The sequence below is a fragment of the Haematobia irritans genome, chromosome 3 (genome assembly GCF_050003625.1).
Source record: "Haematobia irritans isolate KBUSLIRL chromosome 3, ASM5000362v1, whole genome shotgun sequence".
NCBI lineage: Eukaryota > Metazoa > Arthropoda > Insecta > Diptera > Muscidae > Haematobia > Haematobia irritans.
The window spans coordinates 222,255,031-222,272,794 of record NC_134399.1 but is presented as its reverse complement, the minus strand read 5'-3'; the positions used below and the strand labels follow the sequence as shown (position 1 = coordinate 222,272,794).

At 36.6% G+C, this 17,764-nt stretch overlaps 1 protein-coding gene across 1 annotated transcript in view; it reads left to right on the top strand.

Annotated features, from left to right (window-relative positions):
• hiw (MYC binding protein highwire) overlaps window positions 1-17,764 on the top strand; it is a 153,735-nt gene that overhangs the window by 13,854 nt on the left and 122,117 nt on the right. The window contains exons 8-18 of the mRNA XM_075303121.1: window positions 3,074-3,591; window positions 3,673-3,809; window positions 3,878-4,047; window positions 6,617-7,683; window positions 7,746-8,201; window positions 9,746-10,099; window positions 10,160-11,095; window positions 11,160-11,761; window positions 11,827-11,974; window positions 12,946-13,048; window positions 13,115-13,250. Coding sequence (XP_075159236.1) covers window positions 3,074-3,591; window positions 3,673-3,809; window positions 3,878-4,047; window positions 6,617-7,683; window positions 7,746-8,201; window positions 9,746-10,099; window positions 10,160-11,095; window positions 11,160-11,761; window positions 11,827-11,974; window positions 12,946-13,048; window positions 13,115-13,250 — 4,627 coding nt within the window. The remainder of the gene's footprint in view (window positions 1-3,073; window positions 3,592-3,672; window positions 3,810-3,877; window positions 4,048-6,616; window positions 7,684-7,745; window positions 8,202-9,745; window positions 10,100-10,159; window positions 11,096-11,159; window positions 11,762-11,826; window positions 11,975-12,945; window positions 13,049-13,114; window positions 13,251-17,764) is intronic.

The following is a 17,764-nucleotide window of genomic DNA, read 5'->3' as shown; positions in this document are numbered from 1 at the left end:
TTTGCCAATGTTGTTACATCGGGGGGAACAACCAACTTAAGCCCATAACTCAAGTTCAAGGGTAGTCCCTAAGCCAAAGTCACTGTTCCCGACTTATATTTCGTCACAAAGGGATGTTAGTGTTCTATACCAGACTCTTCGTTGACTGAAATTAATACATTGAGAAGCAATTGGCTGGTTTACTGAAGGATGTTATACTCTCCCAATGTATAAGTTCCAATAACTATTTCAGTCACGTTATGAAATTCAACCAGTGTTTTGAATTGATAAAATGCAAGAATGCCGCTAACTGAAATTTAAAAGCCACAACGAAATTAAATCGTTTCATTCCAGCCTATCGCAATCATTTTGGACAAATGATGAATACAAGAAAATTATTTTGCTATTTAAATAAAAATTATTTAATTATTTGCTATAAACATTTATTTTGGATATAACTTTGTTCAGAAAAATTTACTAATTTTATATTAAAAAGTATAAAACGTATAAGACCACCCAATTACTTATACCCCGGTATATAAAAATAAAACAAGTTCGATTATAATTTTATTATGATTTTTTATTAATTTGTACATTTATACACTAATTAAAGACCCTAGAACACAATGTTTTCTTTTCTGGATTATCAGCTTTCTTTCATTAATATTGTTATATTTAAAAATTTTTAATTATCATTTCTCATATTTAGCTTTCATGTTGTTTCCATTAAAAATTAAAATTGCATTAACATTTCTTTTGTTCAGTTCTCATTCATTTACGCCTCTTACACACAAAAAACGAGCTCGCTTAACAAATAGAAAAGGGAGCAATTACGAGGAGCGGTAAAATAATAAAAAAAAATACAATTCATTTCTTTGTAAAAAATGGGTGTTGAATGTAGAAGCACTGGGTTTACAGAGATGAGACGAAATCGTTTTTAAGCATATTTTAAAAAAGAAATCTTCATCGATTACATCTGCAGTATTATGACAATTAGCTTCTTCTACTTCTTCGTGTTCTGTGCAAACATTATGTTGCATAACATTAGTCAATTCTAAATTAGCAGGGGATGATGATAAATGGTGGCCTGGTTGTATCTCTACAATATGACGCTGATGGAATGCTATTGTTGCTGATGGCTGAAGCGATGATGGTACTGTTGTAATATGCGGAGTTTCCAACGGGCACCGGTCGCCGATTGGAAACTCCTAGAAGACATTCCTTAGGGGTAAAATTTCACCCGGCCACTTCTTCGCCAGCAAAATCCAATTTAACAACATCACCTGGTAAACATTCCTCCACATCAACTTCATTCTCTGCCGTATTTATACGGTTCAATGTCATTGTAATATCTGGACCAGACTTAAGTCCCACGGTAGCTCCTGCTAAAGCCATTGTAGTGGTGGGAACAACAACATTCGATCCAGCTGCTGGTGATACTATTGTGGATGATTGTGAAACCACCATTGCATTAGTATTGCATTTGTATTACTAACGGCAGCAACAGTCGATATTGCATTTGAAGAATTAGTAATAGTGGCTAATGTTGGAGTAGTATTTGCTGCCACCCCAATGGGACCACTCACTACTTGGGCGGTCGTTGTATTTGGTTGTTGCAATACAATATTTGCGGTCACAGCCACTGTGGTCGTGGCAGGTGTTGAGGGTGCTATGTTGGAGTTGTTCACTGTAGCTGAGGTAGTGGCTGCAATTGTGGGTGTCAGGGATGTGAGGGCAGATGCTACTGTGGCAGAAACGGCTACAGAAACAGATGCTGTTATATATTTTATATACATATAGCACTCCGTTATTTTTATTTCGTCAATCTAATTGCATTTTTAAATAACAAGGCGAACCACTTTTGTATTCTAATTTAACACAAATCATTTGAATAAATCAATTATTTCTTAATTCACATTACAAATGGCGCCATGTTTTGAAACTAACTAATCTCAACATATGGAAGGATTTAAAGCCGACCTAATTAGGGACTATGCACTTTATGTCAGTTTTTCAACTCGAAAAAAAAACAAAGTACCACAAATGAAAAAATATTTCGGTAGTTTTTCGCATTTTTGGTTTTGTATGGGATTTCGCTTCGGAAACCGAACATAGTACCTACCTTAAAGAAGTGATGCAAATTCAGTGCAACGGCTGTTGAAATGGAGGACTTCCGTCCTATGACAAGGCCATCGCTTCTGCGTCAATTTTGCACCACTCCCGGATCCAAAAAGAACATTTTCACTACTTTTTGGCGACGCTTTTTTTGCTGGGAAGCTATGGAAAGTCAAATTAGCCAGCAATGAAACATGTGTACAGTCAGGCTTGTGTAGATTGGTATCTGGCATTTACTTGTTAATAACTTAATTGTATCAATTCCCTTCGTCTTCTTGTCCAATAAGATCGAATTTATTGGGACAATTAATATTTTCTTAAATAAATTAATTTGATTAAAAATTTAATTGTATCGGTTAATCTTTTAATTGATTAAGTTTTAAACTTCCAATCCAACTATAATATCTTCCAAATGCATTTATTAAGAAAAAAAAACTTTTGAAATTTATTGTGTTCCAAAACACAAACCCCCATCTTCATAAAGATCCGTTATTCTATAAAAAAAATCTTTATTTCCAAGCAAAATTTATATTATATATATATTTTTTATATATATTTTTAATATAAATAATTAATATTTTTAATATAAATAATTTTTTTTAAATTTATTTTGGGAAGAATAGTTCTCCCTCTCTCTACACGCCAGATCTATACTAAAGGGATTGGGAGAATTAATATTATAATTAAAAACTTTTAATAATTTTGTTAACTGAATTAATTCGATTAAAAATTTAATTGTATCAGTTAATCTTTTAATTGATTACGTTTTATACTCCAATAAATTCTAAAATTTTTATTCTAAATATTTTGTTAAAATTTTCTGTGTAATTTTTATTCAATGTAAAAATTAATTAAATAAATTATTTGAATCCATTAATTTTTTAATTGACCTTGGTTATTAATTTGGTAAATTTATGTTTTCATTTAAACTTTTATTCGATTTTTTGTCTATTCTCTAAACTATTCTCCTTTTTTCCAGTAATGATTCCCACTATACCGTTAACCTTCAGTGCAATATCCATTAATCGCCGAGATGGTAATTGCACGGCCCATTACCATCATCAAGTTGATTTTGCGAAAATGGAGCACTCCAATAAACCAAAAGTTGTTCCTGAAGTCAATCAAAATGTTGATCAAAATACAATGGTGCAATTGGGACCCAGTTCATCTAATGCCATCAATGAGCAAATGTCTCGTAGTATGCATGAGGCTAGAAATCAAATGTTTGATTTACAAGATAATCATATGCATAATCCATCATCAAGTATTCAACGTAAAGAACGTAATAGAGATTATACAAAAGGATCCCTAAAGAGTCCATCATCACCCAAAGCAGCGGCTTCATCATCTACGGCAGCCATAAATGAGAAAACCTATTCAAAATTGGCCTTTGCCATGGATCCTATGTATAACATTCTATGGGTATACGATTGTAATCAAAGGAAAGTTCTAAGTTACAATGTTTTGGCCAGTGAGATTCAACAGAGTGGTGGCATGGTAAGAATTATTCAAAATCCCAAACAGTAAAAGTAAAAAATAATACTAATTTTGATTCCATTTAATATTTTTGTTTGGTAGAACTCATCAAACTATCGAGCTTTATTGACTCCTGAATTGTCGTTACCCAATAAATTGGATTCTAAAATATCTCGCTTACATGCTTCATTGAATTTATTGGCTTGTTTGGATGTTCTAACATCTGCCCAGGACTTCATGTAAGTTTTTAGATCAATTGATTTGTTTGAAATATCCAAGCTAATTTTTAATTGTCTTCCATTTTTAGACCAGCCTGTTTCGAAGATATATCTCCCAAAGAAGATAATCAAAGCAAAGAATTGAAAGATAATCAATATCAAATATGCAATCGCTTTGATAATTTTGGAGGCGGTTGGGGTTATTCCGGACATAGTGTAGAGGCTATAAGATTTTCGGCTGATACTGATGTTATGATTTGTAAGTATTTGTGATTCATCTTCTGAGATTGCTTTCTATTCTATCTGGCGTATAGTGCTATATCGGCTATATAGGTTTGATTTTATTGTAGGGGAGTTGTATAATCAATTGATTACGAGAACGCTATGTAATTTTAATACAGAAAGCGGTAAATATCTGTTAGTCTGAATTGGCATTGATCGTTACTTCAAGCTTCTTGACATTACGAGTTTGCCCGGCTAGTCATCTATATAGTTTATCAGAAATACTTCTCGCTGTCGAAATGGATCTTCAGCCACAGAAAAGCTAATAGGTATGGGAACACAAGTTCAACTTCAGTTCTCAAAGACATGAATAGAGTTGCTATCAGAACCGAAGGCAGTTGTTGTTGTCAGTGAGTGGTGTTATCATCCATTTTTTGTGCTTTTAGTTCATCAGCCTGTATCGAGGAACTCTGCGACCTAGGTGGGATGCATCCAGAATGATTTGACGGTGAGTGGGGTAGATTTGGATGACCAAGTGAAAAGGTGACTCGTGTCATGTAGAGATAGGACATACGCCAACTATGCTGCTTTCAATCATAAATAGGAATTGAGGCGGCTGCACTTGCTTGATCGTAGTTGGGCCACAATTATCTTTGTTTGCAGTGGGAGGTCTCTTTCCTCCGGTAGTATGGGCGGTGGTCGGACTTTGAGAACAGGATTAACCTTGAAGCTGCTCACCACTTCAGCTACAGTATTCTTATGAATCCTTTCAGAACTACTTGGTATGTTGCCTGATCTAGAGACTATAACTCTGCTTCTAGCGCTCTAGAGTAGAATATGGAGATGAAGCCTTACGTTCTTGGGTAGTGGTTCTCTATTCGTAAGATCGTGGATCAGGATTAACTTTGTAGCTTTTCACTGCTTCAACTACAGTATCCTCATGAATCCTATTCAGAACTTCCAGGTATGTGTCCTGATCTGAAGAGTCTCTTCTCTAACTCTGTTTCTCGCGCTCTAGAGAAGAATATGAAGATGAAGCTTTACGTTCCTGGGTAGTGGTTCTCTATTCGTAAGATGGTGGATCGGTGATGGTTACTGCCTAACAACCCACTGATTTGACTACATAAAATTGTGTCTACGCACGTGGTCTCCCCATAAATATGATCCAGGCATGTTCTGTGGGGACATCCTCTCGCAGTTCTAAGGGCAGCGTACTGGCCGGTCTGTATGTTACTCCGCTGCGTAGCACTTGCGTGAGGTGTCCACACTGGCGCTGCATAGTTTAATTGCATTATGAGTCAAGTGTTGCCGGTGACCAATCGACTTGAGGACCTTGTTTCTACCGTGGAGCTTATCACAAATTACAGTGTCGTTGGCAGACGACTTAAAAAGGCTGTGGATTGTGAGCACGAGAATCTTGGGGTAGTTTGTTGTCAGAATTGTTTCGCCATCGACTGCAACATTTTTTGCAGTCCATATAGTGAATAGCGTGGCTTAGGATTTTGGTTCGAACATCCTCTGGGAAAGAAGTACATTCTCGCGAAAGAGGTTTCTGTCAAATTGTAATCTCCCAGCCAACACCTGTGGAATTAAGACTTTCGTAAGGTTCAATACTATTAGATTCTTGGTAACAGCCTCCAGGAGCCTCATATGTGTGCCAGTTTCATGGTCGGGACAATATTCCCTACTTTCAAAAAGTCCAGTATTTCGTTGGTAGTGAGATAGAATTTAAACGTAGCGTATGTGTCGAATCATTTGCCAGTCTGATCGAAAGGCACCGGTAATCTTCCATCCACTTCCACCACATTTCATGCTTTGAATACGGATCTTGTCGCTCCTATTTATAACTTTCATGCCTCCATGGAAAAATTCTGAGGGAATGTAGGATTCAGATCCATCCAACAATCGTATCTTTTGCATTTTCTATTTACTTTATCCCTCTCAAGTCGGTGTTTACGGAAGCAAAATTGTTATTCGTAAGAGTGATCCCAAATTTTTTCTAGGTTGTATTCTCATGTTCCGTGCTCGCGAAGAGGTAACAGTTTCCCGTTTCAGCTCACGTTTTCTGGACCATTGGGTTTGAGTGTCGCTTACTCGTCTAGTGTCTTGGTAAGCTTTCACATTTTTCTTGCAATACCAAATGTCAATATCACGAAAAAGAAGATCTAGGACCTCAAATCCTTTGCCCCGAATACTTTGCGAGAAAAAGTCCTTCTGACAAATAATTCGTCCCAAGTTAGGTTAGGTATAGTGGCAGCACGATATTTCAGGCTCACTTAGGTTAACTTCTCTCTTATCACTGAGTGCTGCCCGATTCTATGTTAAGCTCAATGACTAGGGACCTCCTTTTTATAGCCGAGTCCGAACGACGTTCCACATTGCAGTGGAACCACTTAGAGAAGCTTCGAAACACTCAGAAATGTCACCAGTATTACTGAGGTGGGATAATCCACCGCTGAAAAACTTTATGGTTTTTGGTCGAAACTAGGTTTAAATCCACGCCCCTGTGTATGCAAGGTGGGTATGCTAACCATTGAACCACGGTGGCTCCCAATAGTTATGTAATAATTTCGAGTGTAATAATTTCTCTCTCTCCCTCATTTCAGATGGCTTTGGTATGTTTGGTGGACGTGGTGAATATTCATGTAAATTGAAACTCTACGATATGGGCTGCGATGGAGGTGGATACGAAAAGGAAGGCACATTGATAAGTGAAACAAAAGAAATCCCTTTCGAATGTCCTGCTCGTAGTAAGTACCACATACTGCTACCCAAACCGGTGAGCATTACAGCGGGACGCTGGTATTTGGTGTGGGCTCGCATTGCTGGTCCTTCTTCGGATTGTGGATCGTGTGGTCAAGCTACCGTGACAACAGAGGATCAGGTGGTGTTCACTTTCAAATCATCTAAAAAGGCTAACAATGGAACCGATGTTAACTCTGGTCAGATACCAGCAATATTATATCGCCTAATTACTCAAGAGTCCAAACAACCGCCAGCCCCTGTGGATGTGGATCCAGTGAAACGAGTAACCAAAGAATTTGCCAATAGTGTGACCAAAGAATGTTTTGAAAGTTTAGTTCTCATGTTGAATTGGTCATGGGAAGCATTCAAGGGTTATCTAAGGGAGCAACGTGATATGTCCCATCAATTGCAGGTTAAACAATCTCTGGAATACTTGATTCACGTCAATAAAACCTGCCTGCGCCTGTTGCGTAAATATACCAATGAGATCTATCCACAATATGGATCATCTGATGAAATTGCTGAATATATATCTACTGTATCAACTCACCGTACATTCGGAGCTAATCGAATGGACAAAGATGTATCGAAATTTACAAAACCCTCCAGCAGTATTCTTACAAAATATTTCAATGATAACAGCGGCGGCGGCGGTGGTGGAACAAGTGGTGGCAATCAATCACCCATGAAGAAATCCAATATGGAAAATATACAATTGGCTGAATGCATTGGTAATGTTAGGGCCATGCTAATTGGCATCTTCTGTGATGATATCTTCCAGGATATAAGCAGTGATGAGGCTTTGGCTATGGCTTTGGAGATTTTGGATGAATGTCATATTAGTTTTGTGGCATGTTTTGGAGTATTCTATCCAACATCTACATTGAAATGGAATTGTCTGTGTGATTTACTATCGGAAATGGATAAGGTTTGTAATGGATCCTTTGAAAAACGGAACATGTAATTAATGTCAATATTTTTTCTTTGCAGCAAGGAACTCTCCATTCTCGTCTATTGAGTGCCATATTGGCGGGTTTATGTTCACCAACAGTTAAATTGCGTTCCACCTTTGCTTTACTCAATCATGGCAATGAACGTCATTCGATTGTTAGTCCCAGTGACAATTCTGGATTACCCATGCTTTCCTCGACGGACTCCCATCAATATCCCATATTGGTTGAACAAATGATTTATCGCACTCAGCAAGAGAAACGAGATTTCTTGAGTAACTCATGGACCTTTAAGGATGTCTTAATGCGTCTCTTGGATATTATTGCTAATCCTATACGTGATCGTTTGGAGAATATCTACAATAGGAGTGTTCCATACACCTACTCCACAAGTAGCTACTGCACCAAGGATTTCAATCAAGGCTTGATTGATAATTGTTGTCATCTATTGGCACGTGTTTTGGCTGAGATTGTATATCAAACGGCTATAGGAGATGTAAGTATGGAAACAGATTTCTTTGATCATTACGCGATAGATTATGACTATGCAGGAACTTCAGGACAGAAGCCAAAGACAATAGAGAGAAGAATATGGGAGATTGGCTGCTGAGAACATCAAACAGATTTCTTTGATCATTACGCGATAGTTTTAAATGGGAACACGAGGAATATCCGTTTGAGTTTAGATTATGACTATGCAGCAACTTCAGGACAGAAGTCAAAGACAATAAAGAGAAGAAGATGAGAGATTGGCTGCTGAGAACATCAAACCATTTACGGTGCTAGGTCCATACTTTTCGTTTATCTAACCAAACGCGTATACGACGTAACATTAAAATGCAAATAAAAAGAAATTAAGTGCAGGAAACAAATTTCCATAAACGGGAAAATGTAATTTTTTTGTTGTTGCCTAAAATTTAATATTGTTTCATTAAGAAAATTAAGTTTTTCATTTAAAAAATAAAAAACAAATAAAAAAATACAAACATGTATGGAACTAACACCGTCAATGCAACATTTGATGTGACGTAGGCCAATTTCCCATCTTCTTATCTCTATTGTTTTTGAGAGAAGAGAAATGTCTCATAATGTGAGGCGAATGTCCTCACTTCGGGCATAAATCTTCAATTGCCAGGCTCAGAAGTGAGAAACCGATCCTCTCTCTCTAGGCAATTGTAAACAGACAGGTGCTGGTCTTCGCACTAATACAATGCTGCACTGATAGTTGGTTAGGTATAGCGGCCTATATTTCAGGCTCACTTAGACTATTCAGTCCATTGTGATACCACAGTGGTGAGTTTCTCTCTTATCACTGAGTGCTGCCAGATCCAATTAGCGCTCTCCGGATGGCTTTTTAGAGGGTTTGCTCCTTGAAATTGCATATTTGAGGTGGTTTTGGACTCGTGCTGCAAATATTGTTCCTGTGTATTGAAGTGATAACCAGTGGCAATTCAAAATTTTGCACCGCTTCGGAGTTTCTCCATTGGGTTCAGAGCATAACCGATGGGAGCCACCGTGGTGCAATGGTTAGCATGCCTGCCTTGCATACACAAGGGTTCGATTCCTGATTCGACCGAACACCAAAAAAGTTTTTCAGCGGTGGGTTATCCCATCTCAGTAATGCTGGTGACATTTCTGAGGGTTTCAATGCTTCACTAAGTGGTTTCACTGCAATGTGGAACGCCGTTCGGACTCGGCTATAAAAAGGAGGTCCCTTGTCATTGAGCTTAACATGGAATCGGGCAGCACTCAGTGATAAGAGAGAAGCTCACCAATGTGGCAGTCCGATGTATCAGGCTAAGTGAGCCTGATACATCGGACTGCCACCTAACCTATAACCGATGGACTCGAAAGACTTTTGAATCGTTTTCTAGAACAGACTTTGGTAAACTAAGAGAAATGTATGGGGAACGGGGAATTAGCCCTGCCGCTGGCTGCCAGTCATTAGTGAAAGCCATCTTCTGATATTGTAGATTCGGCTACTACCCAATCCAACATTTTTATTGAAACTCACCCACATCTTTCTTATTTTAATTTCAGTATGACAAAATGTTTGTACCACCAAGAACTCTACACTCTTCTGGTTCACGATTTGCTCGTTGTGATCAAAGTCGTACTTGGAATACAGGAAGTTTTGGTCCAGATGCTATAGCCTTTTCTGTGGATCGCAGTGGTATTGCGGTGGCCGGTTGCATGGTTTACACTGGCTCTGGAAGCTATGAATATCAATTGGAATTGCTTTGTGATACCTCAGGAGATTTGCAACAACAACAACCATTGCAACAACAGCAACATAAATGGGAAACTTTGGAGTCGGTGTCGGGTACATATGATCAGAGTGTGGTACAAAATGATATGGCTGAGGTGAAATTTGAACGATCAGTTTTGATTAAGGTAAGCTTCTTGAAGATTATCTAAAAATTTAATATGAACTAATGGTTGTCTCATTTGAAGGAAAATGCACGTTATGCTTTGAGATTTTGCTCCCAAGGTCATCGAACATGTTCTGGAGATGGAGGTTTACCTTCGGTGCGAGGTCCTTGTGGTACTACTTTTCAATTCTATGCCTGCGATTTAAGCTTCAATGGCACCAACGCTCATCGTGGTCAAATACCATGCATTCTCTACTACAGTACACCCATCAAATCGGAAGTGAGTGGTTGTAATGGTGGTTCATTTGGATCTCATGGAGGAACATCCAATGATGCTACCTTATCCAACGAGACAACTATGCGTGATACAGCCTTACAGATAGCTTCGGATATTACTATGAAATGTTCAGAACTTTTGGTTTTGGCTCGCAATACCTTGGCCGCTTCTTTGTCGCCTTCGGATAATTCCTCAAATCATTCCCAAACTATAGACTCGGAGCATAACATAACGCCCATTGAGGAACATATGGATATTAATTGGGCCAACAATTCGAGGACATCACAATTACCCGCTGAAGCTGGAGGTTTATCGGCTGCCCGAGATTTATCCAAACGCTTGGAATCATTTTCCAAGGGTATCATAGAAACATTGAAGTTTGAAAAGAGATCCACCAATCCATTTGAAATGGAAATTGAAATTGGAGCCACAGAGATACATCCCAAAGATTTGATGATCGAAGAAAGTTCATCCATACATGATTTGAATTTCCGTAATGGCCAGATTACCAAGTTCAATGGGAACGAACGAGTTGGTGCCGAAGCAGTGGAAAGTCTAATGGGAGCTTCTTCACAGTTCCATCCAGTAGCTATAGCTCGTGCCGATTCGGAAGATACACCAGCCCATATGGCTGCTTCACAGATTTTGGATGTTTTCAATTATGGTTCATCGAATTTGTTCCATACCCTGTTGCCTTTGGTCTATGCTCATATAGCAAATTTGGCATGCAATGATGCCAAGGTAAGTTGTGTGGTGATACGTTAAAGTTTTCCCCCTAAATTCTTAATGAGTATTTTGTTTTCAGAGTTCCGTTCAAATATTGGGTTTAATCAAAGACATCTTGCCCCATATTGCGGCCCTTAATCAATTGAGCTCTGGCAAGGAGTCTGGGGTACAAGGTAATCTACCTCGTTTAAGACCTTCTTTTGATTTATTCCACAAAAAATTGGATTTGGCCAATGAAGCTTGCAGCAATGCTTTGGTAGCGGCCTCCAATCCGCCCAATGATCATTCTCCCACCAGTGATATACCAACGACAAGCAATCATTATTGTGTGGTGGAAAGCGAACATCCTTATAGAAGTGCTTCCATAAATTGTTATCGTGTCGAATTTCCTCCTTGTGTTCAATGGTTGACCATAGAATTTGATCCCCAATGTGGTACAGCGCAATTGGAAGATTATCTTTTGGTATCAGTACCCATGAGACCTTTGGTCACTGCCGAAATGTGTCATGCCAATGAAGATTACTATGATATTTTGGATAATAATATTAAGAGTCATCGATCAACTGATGGAGGTCAATGTAAGAATGCCACATTGCTTACATCTTGCTATAAGACCTCAATGCAAAAAGATTCTGAACATAAAATGGAACCCGATTGGTTTGTGGTGAAAAAGTTCAATACGTAAGCCCACCGATAATTTCATCAGCCTTCCTTGTAATTCTAAGAATTTTAACGTGTCTTTTCAGATCATCAAATTGGCTTCAGAATGTTATGATATTGCCTGGCAATTGTGTAGAGTTTTCTTTGGAGACTTCATCATTGTATGCTCAAGATCCACGTGTTAATCGTTTTGGCTTCAAGTGTTTAGTCGTTGGTTACGATAATCCCGTTCTGGTGAGTAAATATTGAGTAGTCGAATTGCATTGACTGAAATGGTAGTCAAATGTTACAAGATCAGGGTTTTATGGTGTATGCATCAAAACATCCCAGCCAGACTGTCGTTTTCAACATCATCAACCATATAACATATGTGGTTTAGCGTTGTCCTGGTGTAAGATGGTGTCCTTTCTGTTGATCGCATCTCAACTGTTGGTGATAGTAAAATGAAGAATCGATCGTTAGACCAGGATGGAGTAGCTCATAATGGATGATTCCTTTCCAATACTACCATTCAGTATAACCTTTGGAGGCATTAATTCTTACACCACGATCTCTATCACTCATTGTTGTCGCATTTGATTCACTTTTCGTCTCCTGATATTATTCACTTCAGAATGGCAATCGTCCTTCTTTTAAAATGCAAAATATTCAAATTTTTTTCATTTCCAGCTTCACCGAATTTAACTTTTTTACTTCAATTTAGCTTAAAATGTAACATAACATGACATAATGTAATTGGTAGCACTAGAAATAGACGACTCCAACGCCATCCTAAATGTAAGATGGCGTTCTCTTTATGTTTTCCTAGCATATATAGATTGACTTGGTGATTACCTTGGATTGGGGTTTAAGCTCCAGAAGAGTGATGCTGAATAGGTCTTTGAAGCCGAATAATCAGGACCCATTAGAAATCATGGTTTGTCAGTTCATCTGACCTTTACCCTTTTCACCTTTACTGTATAGAGTACGATCGTTCAGATAGCCCATAAATAGATTCATGTACATCAGGTTATGTTAGGTTATACAAGGCTCATTTAGAAATTCAGTCCACTTTGAAATCCTCACTTGCAATCCTCAGTACTGAGAGGAAACAAGCACATCTGAAACTCTTTGTTGAAATTCGGCTGTGACTGGGATAGAACCCATGAGAAATTAAAAAAAAAAGTTAATGTTTTCAAATATTGATAATATCCTTCTCTTTCCAGCTAAATAGCAACAATTCTTGTTTGGTCCGAATCGAACAGGAACTTTCATATTTGGGTGGTATGTGTAGTGGCAATTTGATGAAGAAAAACCTAAGTCTACCAGGTAAGATTCCCACGATATTCTGCATAAATATTATTTGAATTGTTCATTTTTCATTTTTATTTACAGACGATAAGGACGTTGAAGATTTATCAACCATAAGTGAAACTATAAGTACACATTTTGCTTTACTATCCAAGGGTTTGGCCTTAGCCGAGCCTGATTTGACAATACATCAAGCTTTGGAATCTTATTTGCCAATTGGGTAAGTCTACAATGATAAATATTATTTGCAATATTTGCATTGTTAAGGTTTAGAATATTGAAAATACATTTGAAGTTATATGGTCATGGAGACAAGAGAGAGAGAGAGACTCGAAGAGAAAAATCTCTTCCAAGTTGAGTTGTTACTGTTTTTTGCACACAAATTTTACACGTTTTTTGGTACATACAACTCCAATTTTTTTATAGTAGATTGCTGCTAAAAAGTCGGTAGATTATTACTGTGCTTTTAAAGGGGAGACTAGTACAGTTCAATTGAACTTGTCCGTTCATGAACTACCCAACTCTACAATATTCAATAAGGCGTGGGAGCATTCCATTTACTTACTATTATTCATTTCCACATATTTTTTCTGATTCAATCACGAAATTAATTGATCCAATTAATTTTTTAATTGAAATGTCTTCAATCACGAATATGATACTATCAACCACAGTTTTAATTTGTTATAAAAATACTTGGTTAAAAAAATATTTTGCAAATTTCAATTAATTTTTTAATTGATGCAATTAAAAATTTAATTGATCGATTAATTTTTTAATTAAAAAAGGTAACTATTTTCAATTACTTTCTGAATTGACATAGTGTGTTTTCAGTTTGATTAACAATTGGTTGTTTGAAATAAATTTTTAATTAAAAATTAAAAAAAATGTCCATCACTTTTTTTAACTGACTTAGTCTTCCGAGTTTGATTAAAAAGTTAATTGTATCAATTAATTTGTTATCAATCAACTTTATACTTTTTTATAATTGGAAATATTTTGGTGATATTTTTTTGTGTTATTTGTTTATTACTTATTAGTTTTAATTAAATTCGAACATTTTCACTAAATTTAGTTAAATTCCATGAGATGTGAATTTCCATACAATAAGTTTTTATTGAATTTAGCCAAAAAGCTATTAATATTATTTCTGACCTTTTCTTTACAATTTAATTGAATTCAAATTTGAACTGGCACATCTGTTGTTTTTAAATTAAACTTATTAACTCCCCATCAAAAAAAGCGTGGCCTAAAAAGTAGTGAAAATGTTTTTTGGATCCGGTAGTGACGCAAAATTGGATGGATGCCCACCATTTCAACAGCCTTTGCAGTAAATTTACATCACATTTTAAGGTGTTATCCGAATTCAGTGTTTTGGATGTGAATTAAAAAAATTTCTGATATTTTTCCAAATAAATATTAAAAATTGATGTTTTTCAAGACCTTGAGCTTAAAAAACACTGATTTATTATTATAACAATAAAGGTTGAAGAAAATCGAAGAAAATTCTATTAAGAAATAAAAAAAAAATTTTGAGATTTTTAATGCATTCTACACACAGAAAAAATATTTTTTGTCTTCAATCATGAAATTAATCGATCCAATTAATTTTTAATTAAAATGTCTTCAATCTCAGAAATTAATTCAAAGTCAATTAAAAAATTGAATATTTATTAAAACTCATTTAAGATTTTAATTGGAAAAAATTTCGTGAAATTTATTCATCTTCTCTTAGGAATGCTAGTGATATATCAGAGTGTTTCAGACGGGAATCAGGCAGCCCTCATCGATAAGAGAAAATTCTTGAGATCCTGAAATGCAAGACTGCTAATAGAACCTAATAAAATCTAGCAGTAGGTTATAGCAGGCATTTGGTTTTAATTTTCTTGGTGTACCAAACTTCTTTTGAAAAAAAAGGATATACGGCCTTAAGTTCGGCAAGGCCGAATCTTATGTACCCTACACCATGGATTGCGTAGAAACTTCTACGAAAGACTGTCATCCACAATCGAAATACTTGGGTTGTGGTATCTTAAAACTTCTTAACATCGTTTTCTAAATTGTGGGTTAGTCCATACGTGGTATATATTAGACAAAAAAGTTATGTATAGTTAAGTCTACAAATAATTACGAATCGATATGGACTTTTTGCACGGTACGTAGAGAGCCAGAATTGAAATATGGTGGTCGCTTATATGGGGGCTATATACAATTATGAACTTGATATGGACCAATTTTTGTGTGATTGGAAATCGATTTATGTGAGGGATATATATATATATATATATATATATATATATATATATATATATATATATATATATATATATATATATATATATATATATATATATATATATATATATATATATATATATATATATATATATATATATATATATATATATATATATATATATATATATATATATATATATATATATATATATATATATATATATATATATATATATATATATATATATATAACTATAGACCGATATGGACCTAGTTAGGCATGGTTGTTAACGACCATATACTAGCACAATGTACCAAATTTCAACTCACTCGGATGAAATTTGCTCCTCAAAGAGGCTCCAAAACCAAATATCGGGATCGGTTTATATGGGGCTATATATGATTATGGACTGATATGGACCACTTTTGGCATGGTTGTTAAATGTCATATACGATCGGATGAATCTCCAAAAGGCACCGGAGGTCAAATCTGGGGATCGGTTTATATGGGAGCTATATATAATTATGGGCTGATAGGAACCAATTCCTGCTTGGTTGTTGGATACCATATAAAGGGTGATTTGTTAAGAGCTTGATAACTTTCTTTTTAAAAAAAACGCATAAAATTTGCAAAATCTCATCGGTTCTTTATTTGAAACGTTAGATTGGTCCATGACATTTACTTTTTGAAGATAATTTCATTTAAATGTTGACCGCGGCTGCGTCTTAGGTGGTCCATTCGGAAAGTCCAATTTTGGGCAACTTTTTCGAGCATTTCGGCCGGAATAGCCCGAATTTCTTCGGAAATGTTGTCTTCCAAAGCTGGAATAGTTGCTGGCTTATTTCTGTAGACTTTAGACTTGACGTAGCCCCACAAAATATAGTCTAAAGGCGTCAAATCGCATGATCTTGGTGGCCAACTTACCGGTCCATTTCTTGAGATGAATTGTTCTCCGAAGTTTTCCCTCAAAATGGCCATAGAATCGCGAGCTGTGTGGCATGTAGCGCCATCTTGTTGAAACCACATGTCAACCAAGTTCAGTTCTTCCATTTTTGGCAACAAAAAGTTTGTTAGCATCGAACGATAGCGATCGCCATTCACCGTAACGTTGCGTCCAACAGCATCTTTGAAAAAATACGGTCCAATGATTCCACCAGCGTACAAACCACACCAAACAGTGCATTTTTCGGGATGCATGGGCAGTTCTTGAACGGCTTCTGGTTGCTCTTCACTCCAAATGCGGCAATTTTGCTTATTTACGTAGCCATTCAACCAGAAATGAGCCTCATCGCTGAACAAAATTTGTCGATAAAAAAGCGGATTTTCTGCCAACTTTTCTAGGGCCCATTCACTGAAAATTCGACGTTGTGGCTCGTTAGTAAGTCTATTCATGATGAAATGTCAAAGCATACTGAGCATCTTTCTCTTTGACACCATGTCTGAAATCCCACGTGATCTGTCAAATACTAATGCATGAAAATCCTAACCTCAAAAGAATCACCCTTTACTAACATCACGTACCAAATTTCAACCGAATGGGAAGAATTTTGCTCTTCCAAGGGGCTCTGGAGGTCAAATCTGGGGATCGGTTTATATGGGGCCTATATATAATTATGGACCGATTTCGACCAATTTTTGCACGTACCAAATTTCAACTGAATCAGATGAATTTTGGTCTTCCAAGAGGCTCCGGAGGTCAAATCTGGTGATAAGTTTGTATGGGGGCTATATATAATTATGGACCGATGTGGACCAATTTTTGCATGGTTGTCAGAGACCATATACTAACACCATGTACCAAATTTACGCCGGATCGGATGAAATTTGCTTGTCTTAAAGGCCTCGCACGCCAAATCGGGGGATCGGTTTATATGGGGGCTATATATAATTATGGACCGATTTCGACTAATTTTTGCATGGTTGTTAGATAATATATACTAACACCATGTACCAAATTTCAGCCGGATCGGATGAAATTTGCTTCTCTTAGAGGCCTCGCAAGCCAAATTTGGGGGTCCGTTTATATGGGGGCTATACGTAAAAGTGGACCGATATGGCCCATTTGCAATACCATCCGACCTACATCAATAACAACTACTTGTGCCAAGTTTCAAGTCGATAGCTTGTTTCGTTAGCGTTAGTTAGCGTGATTTCAACAGACGGACGGACGGACGGACATGCTCAGATCATATACTTATGGGGTCTTAGAGCAATATTTCGATGTGTTACAAACGGAATGACAAAGTTAATATACCCCCCATCCTATGGTGGAGGGTATAAAAAAAACAATATAAAATAGAGAAACAATTTATAATGATATTATAAAATGTATAATATTATGGAAAGTATGCTTGAAAATTGAAAAACTTTTTGAATCCTTCAGGGAAATATAAAAAAAGTAGAGAGGAGATATTAATTTGATTTTCACCTTGGAACACAAATATAGCACCCTTCTAAAGATATCGAAACTTTCTTTTCATGCACAAGTTATATGC